At 39.8% G+C, this 15,565-nt stretch overlaps 1 protein-coding gene across 1 annotated transcript in view; it reads right to left on the reverse strand.

The window, feature by feature from the left end:
* LOC111610089 (PDZ domain-containing protein 2-like) overlaps positions 1 to 15,565 on the reverse strand; it is a 118,977-nt gene that overhangs the window by 37,288 nt on the left and 66,124 nt on the right. Inside the window, exons 8-12 of the mRNA XM_023342501.1 lie at positions 15,289 to 15,444; positions 14,582 to 14,681; positions 12,073 to 12,221; positions 4,427 to 4,546; positions 3,316 to 3,430 (exon numbers count right to left, since the gene is read on the reverse strand). Coding sequence (XP_023198269.1) covers positions 3,316 to 3,430; positions 4,427 to 4,546; positions 12,073 to 12,221; positions 14,582 to 14,681; positions 15,289 to 15,444 — 640 coding nt within the window. The remainder of the gene's footprint in view (positions 1 to 3,315; positions 3,431 to 4,426; positions 4,547 to 12,072; positions 12,222 to 14,581; positions 14,682 to 15,288; positions 15,445 to 15,565) is intronic.

Raw genomic sequence — 15,565 nt, forward strand, 5'->3', positions numbered from 1 at the left:
TGTGTGCATGGTTGTTTGCCCTGTCTGTCTCTGTGCTGCCTGGACTGGTGACCTGTCCAGGGTGTACCCCGCCTCTTGCCTGAAACATTCGCTGGAGATAGGCACCAGCACCCCTCCTGACCCTACTAGGGATAAGGGTGTTCAGAAAATTGATGGATGGAAGTTTCCATCTACAATAAAAATAGATATTTATCTCCATACCCCTAGACTGAAAGCTTTCTCAATAGAAAATTGCTAAATACCATTTTATGACACAGAGCCAGGTTAATAAATTTGCAGACATTTCATAATCCACAACAAAATTTCCAAAAATATTCTCCAATAGTAAAGTCTACTTTTGGAATCATGATAGTATATTTCAATGTCCCTAGCTCCAATGGTATTTTAGTACAAAAAATTTTATCTGCCATTTTATACCACACTGAGCCACTGGGCCAAGACATATCTAAAATCCAAGAATCATTAAAAATTGAAACTTTATAAAAAAATTCCTCTTATTTTCTCACACCACCTTGTCTATGAATGGAATAATATTTGTACTTCATGAAATCTCTATACATAAGGGCTTCGTACAAAATAATTGTTCACTTTTATTGTACAACATTAGCAATGCTGACCTACACTGTGTGCACAATTAGTACGCAAGTCGTAGTTTTGAGAATTCATTTAATTGTTGAACAACTCCAGAACTCTTGGTCAATCCAAGAGTTGACCAAGGTGACAATATTTTTGTGCAGCAGCAATCACAGCCTCCCAGACACTGCTCAGAGATTTGAACTGTTTTCCTTCATAAATCTCCCTTTTATGAAGGGCCCACAAGTTCTCAGTGGAGTTTAAGTCTGGTATGGAAGGGTAAAAGCATGCTTCAGTCCTGCATAAAAATCACGATCCTCTAAAAAGATGCAAGCTTTTTCCTGTACCACTGCTTGAAGAAAGTGTCTTCTAAAGCCTAGCAGCAGGTTTGGGAGTTGATTTTGAGTCCATCTTCAACCCAAAAAGGTCCAACTAGCTCATCTTTAATAATATCTGCTCATACCAGTATCTGCCTCCACCTTCCTGGCATCTGATGTGAAGTGGAGCTCTGTGCCCATAATTGATCCAGCAACAGGTCCATCCATCTGGTCCATCAAGAGTCACTCTCATCTCATCAGTCCATAAAACGTTTGAAAAATCTATCTTCAGATCTGTCTTGGCGTTTCAACTTATATGTCTTGTTCAGTGGTGGTCAGGTTTCAGCCTTCCTTATTTTGGCCATGTCTCTGAGCTCGGAACATCTTGTACTTCTGGGAACTCCAGGTAGGTTGCAGTTCTAGAATATGACAGCACTGGAAGATAATGGGTTCGTGGCAGCTTCACGTTTGATACTTCTCAGATCTTTGCAGTTAATTTATGTCTTCTTTCTCAACTTGTTTCTTGCGATCCTGTTGACTATTTTGTTGTTTGATCGTTCTGTGATCACGCCCCAATATCTTAGCAACTTCAAGAGTGCTGCTTCCCTCTGAAAGACTTTTTTCAATTTTGGACTTTTCAGAATCACTTAAATCTCTTTTTTGGCCTATTTTGCCTGAGGCAAAAAAGCTGCCTAATAATAATGTACACCTTTATTTAGAGTGTTGATCTCCTTATGCCCCACCCTCCCTTATTAAAGAAATACTGTACATATCAACTGATATGTTTATATCCAATAAGCATTCAAGTTTATTTAGTTTGGAGTTGCAAAATATGCATAAAAATGATGATATGGTCAAAACTAAAACTTGCCTAATAATTTTGAAATTTGCTAAAAAATCAGAATGTTTCAAAATATTCTCAAAATTTTGAAACATTTTGAGATGTTTCAATCATATCCCGTAATTTCCTAAATTTCACAATGCAACATAGTCTAAGCGTTTTTCTAAATAAAATAAAAACTGCCCATATATATTAATATATAGTAATAAACCCAGGGGGGCTCTTAAATCTGAATATTTCTTGTGCTACATAGGTAGGATGGATTTGAATAGCATTCCAAATTTCAAGATGTTCCACCAAACAGTCAGAGCTCCTACCACTACCATTAGTTACAAGTTTTATGAATAGTAACAGCATGCTTTTATATAGAACTGCAAGTTTGGGTCAGCACTTTGGGTCAGCAAGGGAAATATCCTGACTATCTTAGCCCTCTAAGTTCAATGAGTGACATTTTGTAAATTTTCCCAAAGACCTAATTTTTGCGCATATGCCATGCTCACTTTGACCAATCATTACCATATTGACAGTTCCAGGGTTGTCTCTTGAAGATATCCACAAAAATTCAGCCCATTTTCAATACATTTTGGAAGTAAAAATGTTACCAACTTATAGCACCCCCTAGTGTTTAATCAAGCTGAAAATGAAAAAAAAAAACTCTTTATTTGGCCTTTGGCATCATTGTTATGAAAACTATTTTTAATATTTTTGAACTGTGAGAACAGTGGTTCCAATTGGGTCGCCTAGACAGGGTTGGTTTTAAGTTAGCTGTTGACTGGTGCACTGGTTGTAGAGGCGGGATAGAGACAAGCCGTCTTCCAGATCTCTGGGTCAGAGGAGCACTCGACCTACTCAATGTGCCATTTTAACATGTGATGTCAAAAACAATCCTGTCATCACACATCAAGCAGATAGATAAAAATATGTAACTTTTTCCCACAGTGAAAAAAATAAACATACACTGACTGTTGTCCCACTAACTGCATATAAACAATAACATTAAATAATTGCTCCTAGATTATGAGCTATTCATTCAGTCTACAGTAGACTGAATGTGTAATGTCCCAACTTCCTGATCTGCATCAATTGTACACTAACAAATATCTGAGGGTTTTGAAGTTGATCTTTAGGATGAATTTGTGCTGTGTGCTACAATGTGATTACAAGCACCACTTCAGCCAAAGATTTTAATAGTAAAATATATATTTCTCCAATTGAAGATATCAGAGTTCAAGAGTTCAAGTATGTGTTTAAAATGTGAGGTAGAATATAAGCCACGCCGACTTCACAATCATACTGAATCATTTCTTGTAGGAAGCATTTGCGGTTCAAGGATGTAGACTATAGTAAAACTTGTAGAGCTTTTTCCTACTCCATCTAACTCAGACAGAACAGAGACTGGGGGATGAGGTGGAGGGTGGGGAGCAATATTATGTCCTACAGGTGACACTTCGACACCAATGAAAATATGAACACTATATCTCATCTGTAACTTCCAATAAACCTCATAAATGTAATAGATTAACTTGAACTTCACTTCACTGTTTGGTGAATGCAAAGATATCCAGAATAAGGAGGAATAGTTACCTTCTTTCAGTCGCCCGTCAGCTGCAGCAGCTCCGTGAGGAAAAATTGTTTTGACAAAAATGCCCATATGGCCACGTGCTGAGTCCTGCCCACCAACAATACTGAAGCCAAGGCCCTGGGCATGGAATATTACAGTAAATGCCAAAAAGGAATTTTGCATTCATACTTTAACTTACTCTCACCTCTGCACAATAACTTTACCTGACATTGCACTATACACATCAGACCTCAGTACTATCATCACATTTCATTCTCCCAGGTTTGTACAGCGCAATCTAACTGTCAGAGTCTCTGTTCTTCACCTGCTCATGTTGATCCTCAGAGCCTCATTTGCCTGATTTGAAAATCCAAATCCAAAGTCTTGTTTTCACGGGAAGCAGAGCTGACAAACTGCTGAAATGTTGGAAGTGTTTGAGCTTTGACTAAACACCTTAATCAGTCTCTTGTTTGTCAGGAAAAAAGGTTTATTTCTTCTGGAAGTCTGCATGATGTTAGAAAAAGCAAACCAGCCAGAAGCTGAAACATACGGGCTACATGTAATAGAGGATTGAAATTCCAAATCATCCTCATCTTTCACTGGGAATTAGGGACAGGTCCTCTAGAGCTTATGTCAAATTCAATGTATAAAAAATTGCCAACCACAGCTATTTCTGTGGCCTTCTAGACTACAGAGGACCCCAGAAATAGAACTCCAAGATAATACTTCTGTAAAAAATATTTTATCAATTATTTTAAATGCATTTTATTTGCATGAGGCCAAATAACATAAATTTGAAAAGATGTGAAATATTATCTAATCTTATGAGGTTCAAACTGAATGCAGATATTCAGTTTGTTAATATTTTAACAGTTTAATAGATACTTTTATCCATACATTCTGCTACAACCGGACTTTGAGGAGATTCATGATTTTGATGTGACTTCAAGCCACATCAAGATAGGTGACTGCATAATTAATTCATGAAATGATTTTGCAGTTGCAGATGTTCAATGTGACTGTATGTGTTTAAAAAAACTCTCACACAATATTATAAAGACTCCACATGTAGAGCTTACCTACAGACAACCACTGGGCTTTAAATATGCATATGTGTCGAAGGACAGCACTCACCTTCCCCTGGCCTTTCATCAGCACTATGCTGGAGATAATAGACGGCTGTGCCAGTCGCCATAGAGACTCTTCTTCAACAGTGCTCATGGAGCGGGCTGATTTCTTAATTATCTGATGTTCCTAGAATGGAGATAAACATACAAAAACAGCAACTTTCAGATAAATTAATACAGTGACAGCCCCTTTTTTCTCTCTGACTCTGTTTTATTGGGATTTTCTCTTCTACTTGTCATGCTTCTCTCTCCCATTTTTCTCTTTATCATTAGATATCAGTAGATGCAATATTTATATATTTAACACCTAAATTTCACATGGTTAACACTTAAACTTCATGTTGTTAATCTGGTTTTATTGTTTTTAAAGATAATACAATGTCAGGACCAAATGATGAGTAAATCTGGAATATACAGGAAGCTACAGAAATAAACAAAATTTTTTAATGCTTTTAAAGTGTTTTTGTCAGCTGATTTAAAGCAGCACCTGCACTTTCTGTGACAGATAAGAAGGGCTTCCTGTCTTTTCTTATATACCACTTAGTTTGAAAACAGCAGGTACCCTTCTGTCTCATAGTTTGAAGCAAACCTTTCAGCTCTGGCGTTGGTCTTCCTTTAGTATTATTTCCTGCTTCGATTGAAAATCCATTTTAGAAAATTGTGGAAATGTAGTCATCCATGTTGACGTTTGAAGAGAGGAGAAAACAATATATCACTGCACTTGACTTATTTACTGTACGGCTAGCTCGTTGTCACTGTCTCTTTCTTTGCAGATGTGGAGTTACAAAATCAATGTCTGGGATCATGAGCACTTCCTCATGACCCCATAGCAAGAAAACTGCCTTCCTCACCTCGAATCTGTTCTCTGCCATTTATGATCGCTCCTTAGCACACAAAACACGTTACACACACAGTTGGGGACATAAAACACTGTACATTATATACATAAGCTACATTATGGAACATCAGTTCATATATTAAATGTTGTTTTAACCATTTTATTGGTAACGTACAGACAGGACGAACATGCTCTCATTGAATGGCAGCCAGCACAGTTAGCAAGAGGTTGTACAATTGAAGGTGAGGCTTAGCTCGCTGCTGCCTCACCAGCTGCGCTTCCGAGCATTTGAATGGGAAATTGCAACAATTCAGCAATTTTGAAGAAAAAATAATCAAAATTGGTTAAAGCCAAATGAAAAATAAATACTTTATAGTACAAACCACCGGGTGTCATGAATTGCGGTGGTGTGAGGTGGTGAGGTAGACGCCAGGAGATCCAGGTAAGTGAAATAAAGAATATTTAATGACAGAACTGATCAGAAATGTAGTCCAACAACCAAGGCAGCACTGCAGAGCGGAAACCAGAGCTCTTCACAGGTAGCGACAAGGAGAAACGAATGGACTGACACAACATCAGACAAGACGCCAAACGAGATGAGGACCCGACAAAGATGCACACAGGTGGCATTAAATACATAGAGGGTAATCACAGAAACAAGACACACCTGGGAACTAATCAAAGGAAGACAGGACAACACGGAGACTCAGAGACACAGGAAACTCAAAATAAACACACAGAAAAACACGGAACATGACAGTACCCCCCCCCCTCAAGGGCAACTACCAGGCGCCCAAAAAACAAAAAAAAAACAACAAGGGTGGGCGGAGGGGCGCTGGACGGGGGGCCCCGAGTCCAGAAACATCAAAAAACAACCCACCATTGTGGGCGGAAACACAGGGAACACTAAGAGTCCAAAAACAAACAAAAACTACCCACAGGGTAGGCGGAGGCAAAGGAGGCGGGAACCACGGAGGTGGTCCGGCGGCCGTCTGCGGCGCAGGAGGCGGGAACCATGACGAGTCCAGGGGGCCGGCGGCGACGACGACGAGGAGTCCCGGAGGCCGCCCAGAGGCGGCGGCGAAGACGATGAGGAGTCTCGGGGGCCGCCCAGAGGCGGCGACGAGCACTGAGAGGCGGGGCCTCGGGAGGAGCACTGAGAGTCGGGGTCTCGGAAGGAACACTGGGGAAACACCCTCTAACTGGGGCCGATAACCCACTAACTGGGGCTGGAAAAGCCCTCAGCCGCACCGCCTGTCGGCCCGGTGCCAGGCGGGCAGCCTGGAATCCCATCACCATGGGGACAGTTCCTGAAACGGCTAGAGTAGTCTCTGGTGCGGGAACTGGAGGCTCGGGCAAGCAGGCAGGAGAGCCAGCAGATGCTGAAACCAGAGCAGCGACGAGAGGCGGAAGATCCGGAGCAGCGGCGAGAGGAGCTGAGTCCGCCACGGCGGTGACGAGGGGAGTGGATTGTCCCAATGATGCTGGAGCTGGGAACTGAGCTGGAGGTAGCGCCGGAACCGGAGACTCGGGAGCTGCAGGAGCGGCAGTAGTCTCTGGAGCAGGGACTGGAGGCTCGGAAAAGCCGGCAGGTGAGCCGGCAGGCGAGCCGGCTCCGGCGAGAGGAGCTGGAACTGGTGGCAGCGACGGCCACCTTCCCTCCTTGTGCAATGTGTCGATGGTCGCCTTTTGGACAGCTGTCAAATCTGAAGTCTTCCCCATGTTTGTGTAGGCTTCAGAACTGGACTGAGAGACCATTTAAAGCCCTTTGCAGGTGTTTTGAGTTAATCAGCTGATTAGTTTGTGGCACCAGGTGTCTTCAAAATTTAACCCTTACACAATATTCTAATTTTGTGACACACGGAATTTTGGATTTTCATTTGTTGCCACTTCAAATCATCAAAATTAAATGAAATAAACATTTGAATGCATCAGTCTGTGTGCAATGAATAAATATAATGTACAAGTTACACCTTTTGAATGCAATTACTGAAATAAATCAAGTTTTTCAAAATATTCTAATTTACTGGCTTTTACCTGTAAGTGTTTTGCGCCTGGAAAATTTTAAGGTGGTTTTAGTTACACATTAAACTACAGATATTTGTTTTTCTCTGCAGGGCACCATTGGCACTTAAGAACTGCACTGTAACAAATCGCTGTAAAAACTACAGCATGAAAATACAGTAAGGTGGCTGGGTTTTAAAAATACAGCATTTTATACAGTATATACCCATATACTTTGCAAATGCGTATGGAAAGTATATGGGAAGGGATTGGACCGCTGGATCACGTGTACAGTGGCATTGTGGGATTTTTAGGCGAACGTTCACAGGCAAGGGGGCAGGCCAATAATGACTTTTACTGGGTAAGTACTTTTTAAAAAAACATTAAGTATTGCAGTTTTGCGTTTGTGTACGAAAATATATTTTATGTGGTTACATTGAGCTACTGTCGCTTGTTTGCTAAAGCTAACTTCTGTTATTTCTCAGCTAGCATTATGTGCAACACAAGTTGTCTTGTGTTGCACATAATGCACACATAACCTTATATTAAAGCATAAAGTATGGCACCCACCGTAAGAAAGGCTTGCAGTATTCAATTATGCTGCATAACTGACCAGTACAGTATTGCGAGGGAACGCAAAAGTATTGAGAGGTAACGCAAAAGAATTGCGAGGGAATGCAAACGTTTTGCGAGGTAACGCAAAAGAAAAAAAATTCCCCATGGCCCCTAGGGGGCTCCGTAACAGATGGCTATATTCTGGTCTTTTTGAGGAAGTTGTTTGAGGGTAGGATGCCTCAACTGTTTCTTTCTTCTCTTGCACACAGGCTGTTGGCGTTAACGCATTAGCTCACACGATTAACCTCAATATTTTAAGGCGTTAATATCACATAACGCAGATCAATTGAACCATCTAGTTTGACATCAGAGGCTCTCTCCCGCGAGAGTTATCTAGTTCACAGCAGCATGTTACACATGGGGAGCTATGAATAGCAAAATACTTTTTCCGCAACAGCAGACAGCAACAAGAGTTGAACAGTTTCAACTTTCTTGTGTTGGGTCTTTAACCAACGTTGTGCACATCTAGTTTACTAGCCCGCAAATTCACGTGCACGAATAACACCGGTCTTCGCTGGCTGGATGAGGATAATAATATAGTGCCGCCTCATCATAGAAAATGAATGTAGAGGAACATTTCTAAACCAATGTTTAAAACAAACTGACTTTCAATAAACCTTCGTGAATGTAAAAACCTGGAAAACTAAGAATTTTCAGATATGGTTGGTTTGAGACAACAAAACATTTTTTGAGACTGTGCATTTTTGATATGCGGTTCATGGGCAGTTGCCCTTGGTGCTATCATAAAAGGGTGGGGCATCCAAGAACTAGAAAATAAAATAGATCTAATAAAATAGATCTTATCTATCAATTGGCTCCTGAACAAGTTTGGTACCAGTTGTATGCATGTGTGGTGGAGTAAATTTCTCTTAGTTGCTGTTGAGTATGGGAGACTACAAATGCAAGATAATTGTTAATTGATAATTGTTGTTGATAATTTTAAATTGTTGGTGTGCAGCAAGAGGGGTTTGCACAACGGTGTGCATATTTATATTTCAAGCTTACAAAGTTAGGCATAGTGATTAATTGTGATTAATCAGCCAGTGCCAGATTCTGCCATTGTCAGCCGCCCAGGGCGGCATCTTGTGGGAGGTGACAAGACTGACCCCTCACCCTTCTCACCACCCCGGATACTCCAATTGTCTGTGTCTCACTGTAACTTCCATCCTTCTGTCCATAGACTAATGGATGGAAGACATAGTGAGATATTCCCATCTCACTGTATTTCCAATCTTAGGTCTACAGATAAAGGCCCAGAAGGTACATTCTCTGTGTCTCTGTCTGCAAACATAGTATATGGATAGAGATATCAGAATGTATCTGTCTATGGAAATGTCTCTGTGTACCTGAGTACTAAGTTAAAATTAAAACTAATATCACTGAACATTTTATCTATTGATAAACAGGAGGACAGCGACAATGAAGGAAGGTCAGAGAGTGTCTGTCCACTAAATCTTTCCTTTTCATCCTGTCTTTAACTGACATAAATGCAGTTGGGAAACTTTGGCATTTGGGTACTTTTGTTTTAGTAAAGTGGCGCAGTTGGTAGCACTGTTGCCTTGCAGCAAGAAGGTCCTGGGTTCGATTCCCGGCCGGGGTCTTTCTGCATGGAGTTTGCATGTTCTCCCTGTGCATGCGTGGGTTCTCTCCGGGTTCTCCGGCTTCCTCCCACAGTCCAAAAACATGACTGTTAGGTTAATTGATCTCTCTAAATTCTCCCTAGGTGTGTGTGTGTGCATGGTTGTTTGTCCTGTATGTCTCTGTGTTGCTCTGCGACAGACTCGCGACCTGTCCAGGGTGTACCCCGCCTCTCGCCTGGAACGTAGCTGGAGATAGGCACCAGCAACCCTCCCGACCCCATTAGGGACACAGGGTGAACAGAAAATGGATGGATGGTTTTAGTAAAGATTATTAAATTAATTGTATTCAATGTAATATTACCATGATTGTAAATGTAGCAGTTGTGTTTTTAGATCAGAGTATTTTTCACTTTGGTTGCAATACTTTGACTTCTGTGTGACAAGAAAATATTGCTGTTGCAAAATATTATATTTTGTTTTGCTTCAGTTTGTCAGATTTAAATTGACAATAAAATCAAGTGATTTTAAAATATACATGTATATTTTTTATTTAGAAAAATAATTTTTTTTTTGAGAGTTAGGTAAATTAAGTTGCAAGTTCACATTTTAGCTTTTAAAAGCTAGCAAAGTATGCAGTATCATGAAGTACAGTAAAATTACAACTTTTTGTAATTCTACTACAGGACTACTGTAATTTTATTATGATAAAAATGTGATGAAATCACAGTAACCATGTTATATAATTGCTGTGCTATTTAAAAGAAATTACAGTTAAACTAATCAAATTACAGTAATATAGTAAGAAAAATTACAGAAAAAAATGCAATAAAATCACAGTCAAACTGTAATGAAATCACAGTAAAACTGTAATAGAATTACAGTAAGACTACTGTAAAAAAAAAATAACGTAAAGTTACTGTAAATTTACGGTAATTTCTTTACCGTAAAAATTCCAGTAGTTGCTGGCAACCCTGCTGCCAGTAAGTTACTGTAAATTCTACAGTGACTTTTTTTTACAGTGTGTGGTAGGCTGAATTATTTCTTGCTACTAATTAAACACTGACTTTAAAGGCTTTGTTTAAACTATTAATTTAAACTAGCTTAAATGCATGTTCAAATGGGTTGCCATATTGCAAGAGTTTATACCTTTTGTAGTAAAGTGCCTGCACTGCACATGTAAAACAAAATGGATAACAACTGTTGTACCTTTTCTAATTGTTGAGTGTTCTTTCTAACCTTTCACCCAGTGCTGTCTTAAAACACTTAATTTAATACCACTTTAAAAAATGTCTTTGAATGAACATAATTGGACATGGTAAGGATTTCCATGATTGGAAATCTTTCAGCTATTTCATGCTGAAAGAAATGGTTTTCTTTCAGCATGAAGCATGTTTGTTGAGCTAACTTAATTTTCATGAGTTGGATCAACTTAATTAAGTAGTGTGAAGGTACCACTGTAAAATAAGTTGGTTTCAACTAAATTTGCATTCATCTTAATCAAGTAAAGTCAATTATTTGGTCCAAAACACTGCAAATTAGTTGGGCTGGCTCTATTAAATTACATTGGGTGCAACTATAGTAAATGAGTTGAATCAACCTAAAAAGTTGTAATAACCTTAATAAATTAAGTTGAACTAACATATTTGCTTTAAACTGGAGTAACAGAATTACATAGTGCTGAAATAAATCAAAGTAATTAGGTGGAAATCCTTTCCATGATTTTTTTATGTTAATCCAAAGAGTTATTGTTTGAGTGTATAAGCTATAGTCATATGAAAAAGTTTGGGAACCCCTATTAATCTTAATTATCATTTGATAGTTGTTTTGAGGTCCCCATGATGCCACTCTTCAGAGGGGATTCAGATTGGAGAACAACTTGCAACTGGCCACCTTAAATACCTTTTCTCATGATTGGCTACACCTTGCTATGAAGTTCAAAGCTTTATGAGGTTACCAAACCAATTTTGTGTTTCAGTAAGTCAGTGAAAAGTAGTTAGGAGTATTCAAATCAATAAAATGATTAAGGTGCCCATATTTTTGCACCTGTCAAATTTTGTTTTAATGTGTACTGCACATTTACTTTTAGTCTAATAAACCTCATTTCAATACTGAAATATTACTGTGTCTATAAGTTATTGGTTGTATCAAACTGAAATAGCTGTTGCATACATGCAAATATTTAGAGATAAATATAATTAAGAAGGGGTGCCCAAACTTCTTCATATGACTGTATATTCGTATTGCAATACACTGTAGAAGCAAGAAAAGCCATGACTGCACTCTAAACATGTGGCTTCAGCAATTTCTACAAGTTACAAAGCAAACTTTTTTGATGTTGTAAAATACAGGATCTTCCAGTGTCTGTCTGATCATGCTCAACAACATGCTGTGATATAGGCCCTCTTCACCTATTAACCTGCCAATTTGTTGTGCATTGGTGCCATGTTAATAAGTTGAGCTTAACTGATCACACAAATATCTGTAAAAAGAGCTGTAACATATGGATCCCGGTTTTACAGAACACTAGAGCACAACCTGTACTATCTAGAAGAGAAGTACACCGTGTATGTTCATCCTAACATCTTCAGTTTTATGTTGTGTGAGAGACTCAGTAACCTGTCTGACTCTAGCACTATCCAGCTGATGAGGTAAGGAGTGTTTGCGTCGACCAGATAGAGGTTTCTCTGCCACTTCACTGCCGCTGATGATGCTCTCCACAAACAGCTCATCATCCTCGCCCACTGATTCCAGACAACTGCTGCCACCTGAGGAAGAATAAATACAATTTTGTATTTTGTACAGAAATAATCAAACTCAACATAATTAAATGTAATAATTATAATATTCTAGAATTGCATCATTCAGGGTGGCAACATGTTGGAGTCACTCTGTACTGATTGAGATGTTTTTCTTTTTCAAATGTTTTAAGTGTCCAAAAAAAGTAACATAAGAAATGTGATAGGGCATTGAGACCCTTCTCATAGATCTAAAGCAGGGGTGCTCAATACGTCAATCGCCATGGCAACGGATGTGCTTAAGTGACAAAGAGTGAGAGAGTAAAATGATAGGAGTGGTTTTGAGGTGATCACCTATTCAGAGTTGTTTTACCTTTGCTTACCTTTGCTGTGGTGCACTGCAAACACTGTAATTTCTGAACGTTCAATAATTGACAGAATTGGACTAATTACCTTGTACGTTGGCGAGTATTTGTCATTGACAATAAACATCAAATAGAAGATATATATTTTATGAAGTATTTAACAAGCAAGTGGCTTCCTCCACGATAATTATGTGAATTGCCTAATATTAAAAAAATATATATGTTGCTGGACTTATGTGCTCGTCATGGATTGTCCATAACAAACACCATGTTGAAGCATATGGATGTCCATATGTGCACTTGGCACCAGGACACCTCAGGCCGCAGTTTGATGATCAACTTTGTCGTCATTTCATCGGATCTGCGGCCACGTCTTGGACACTCGGGTGAAGAGAGGTGCGTAACTGTCCACCGACCACTACCTGGTGGTGAGTTGGCCCGGTGGTGGGGGAGGATGCCTGTCAGATCTGGCAGGTCCAAACGTATCGTGAGGGTCTGCTAAGAATGTCTGGCAGAGTCTCCTGTGAGACGGAGATTTAATTCCCATCTTCGGGAGAACTTTGAACATATTCCAGGGGACGTGGGGGACATTGAGTCTGAGTGGACCATGTTCCACGCCTCCAATGTCGGGGCGGCTTATTGGAGCTGTCATCTTAAGTTTTATGTTGTGTGAGAGACTCAGTAACCTGTCTGACTCTAGCACTATCCAGCTGATGAGGTAAGGAGTGTTTGCAAATTGTTCACAAATGAGGGAGAAATGGAACGGGAGATCGACAGACAGATTGTCGCAACGTCTGCAGTGAGGTAGGCGCTGTACCCGTCTGTTGTGGTGAAAAGACAGCTGAGTCAAAAAGCGAAGCTCTCAATTTACTGGTCGATCGTGAGCTTAGGGTCATGACCGAAAAAATGAGGGCACGGATACCAGAGGCTGAAATGAGTTTTCTATGTAGGGTGTCTAGGCTGTCTCTTTGAGATAGGGTGAGATGCTCAGTCATCTGGAAGGGACTCAGAGTAGAGCCGCTACTCCTTTACATCGAGAGGGAACCAGTTGAGGTGGCACAGACATCTGGTTAGGATGCCTCCTGGATGCCTCTGTGGTGAGGTGATCCGGGCACATCCCACCAGGAAAAGACCCCGGAAAAGAGGGACTATGTTCCCGGCTGGCCTGGGAACGCCTTGGGATTCCCCTGGAGGAGCTGGCACAAGTGGCTGGGTAGAGGGAAGTCTGGGCCTCCCTACTCAGGCTGCTACCCCTGCGACCTAACCCCAGATAAGCAGAAGAAGGTGGATGGATAGTTTGGTGCTCTCTGGCATGTTGCTTGAGCAAAGAAAGCACTTACTTCTGAAAGGCACTTTGCTGGTTTTTATTTTAGTCTCTTGTTTAGTGGAAATATTGATGTTGATGACACATTCTCCCAACTGACAAGCTTTTTTAATCTGCATATCTACTCTTTGGAAAACGAGGAGCTAACAATCATAAGTAACATTGAAATAAAATCTAGTCCAACATCTGGCTTGATTTAAACTGTTGTTATCCCAAATTCAGAAGATGTGCTTTTAACTTAACAGTGCTCCTTGGTTCCTCTTGTCAGTCTGCAATTTCTCATACCAAATTTCAAATCAACTATAACTGACAGACACCTGGTGGCTTCAGCTTTGCAACCAGCCTCTGACTGAGAAACTAGCAACCTCTTTCCAGTGTCAGAATCTCACTGAGAAAGAAAGTGCATTAGGTTTTCTATCACTTTATAATTATTAATAAAATAAGTCAATAGAGTTTAATTTACAATTTTTATATCTGTGTCATGTGGTACATCTCAGCCAGCTGGTGAGAGAAAAAGTAGATCTTGGTCTTAAAAAGTTTGGGCACCCTGGATCTAAACTGTTTATGTACACAACTTATGTTCCGCCTTCCACTTATGATGAATGGATGGATGGATGGATGGATGGATGGATGGATGGATGGATGGATGGATGGATGGATGGACGTACAAACAGACAGATGGATGAAAAGTATGTATTTACCTTGGGATTGGCAGGATAGCTTCATAGGTGTAGGACTGCAGCGGCATGTTTCTGATGCCTTCCCCTGATGGAAGTCCTCTGGGTTCTCCAGCGGTGATAACTGCAATAACACACAGCTTTTCTCTAAATTGTTCAACAACAATGTATATTAAATTTATTTTAATAACAAATAAATGTTTTGGTAATGTTCTGGCCTAGGAATACATCAGGATATCCATCCTGATGCTTTTGCCATTAATCCTAATGGCAAAAGCTAAACATGCTGCTCCAGTTATCCAGTAAATCGTAATATAAAAATAGAATTACATAAAATAACATTGCACAAGTGTTTTTATTTCAACTAAAAATATTAAAGATAAAATTATATGACAGAGAAAGATCTGTCCAGGATAACATGCCCTGCAGTTTTCATAATCCTACTTTGTTAGAAAGTATAGAAATGTTCTAGATCCCCTTTCGGAGTTTTCTCAAGGAAACTATCCTCAAAGTGTTCGACTGCATACCTGCCTTCAGCACCATTACTCTGAGCCAATGTTGGTAGTAGTTTTCCATAGAGTCAACATTGCAATGCTTTTTAAAACCCTTGATTAACCAGGAGACTTATTAAAAACAAATTCTCATTTACAATAATGAAATGCAGGTTATTTGTGTGATTTTAGTACTATGACAATAAATGTCCACTCAAATGTCAAATAATCTGAGTTTACCAGGCAGGAATTGTTAAGACCAGTGGTGCTACTGAAGGTCCCATAGGAAAAGCTGGGGGGTGCAGCCTGAAACTGGGATGAAGAGGATCTGCAGGTGCTGATGAGGTCCGGAAGGCTTGTGGAGGGAAAGTGTTCAAAATCCACTTTTGACTCCTCCTGGAAGCACACAGAAAAACATGCATATTACATAGAAAACAAATCCATGTGTATTTTGTATTTTGAACACAAAAACAGATGATAAAGATTCCAATGAATTTGAAATTTGAAGTACTGCTCT

Source organism: Xiphophorus maculatus, chromosome 11, assembly GCF_002775205.1.
Source record: "Xiphophorus maculatus strain JP 163 A chromosome 11, X_maculatus-5.0-male, whole genome shotgun sequence".
Taxonomy (NCBI): Eukaryota; Metazoa; Chordata; class Actinopteri; order Cyprinodontiformes; family Poeciliidae; genus Xiphophorus; species Xiphophorus maculatus.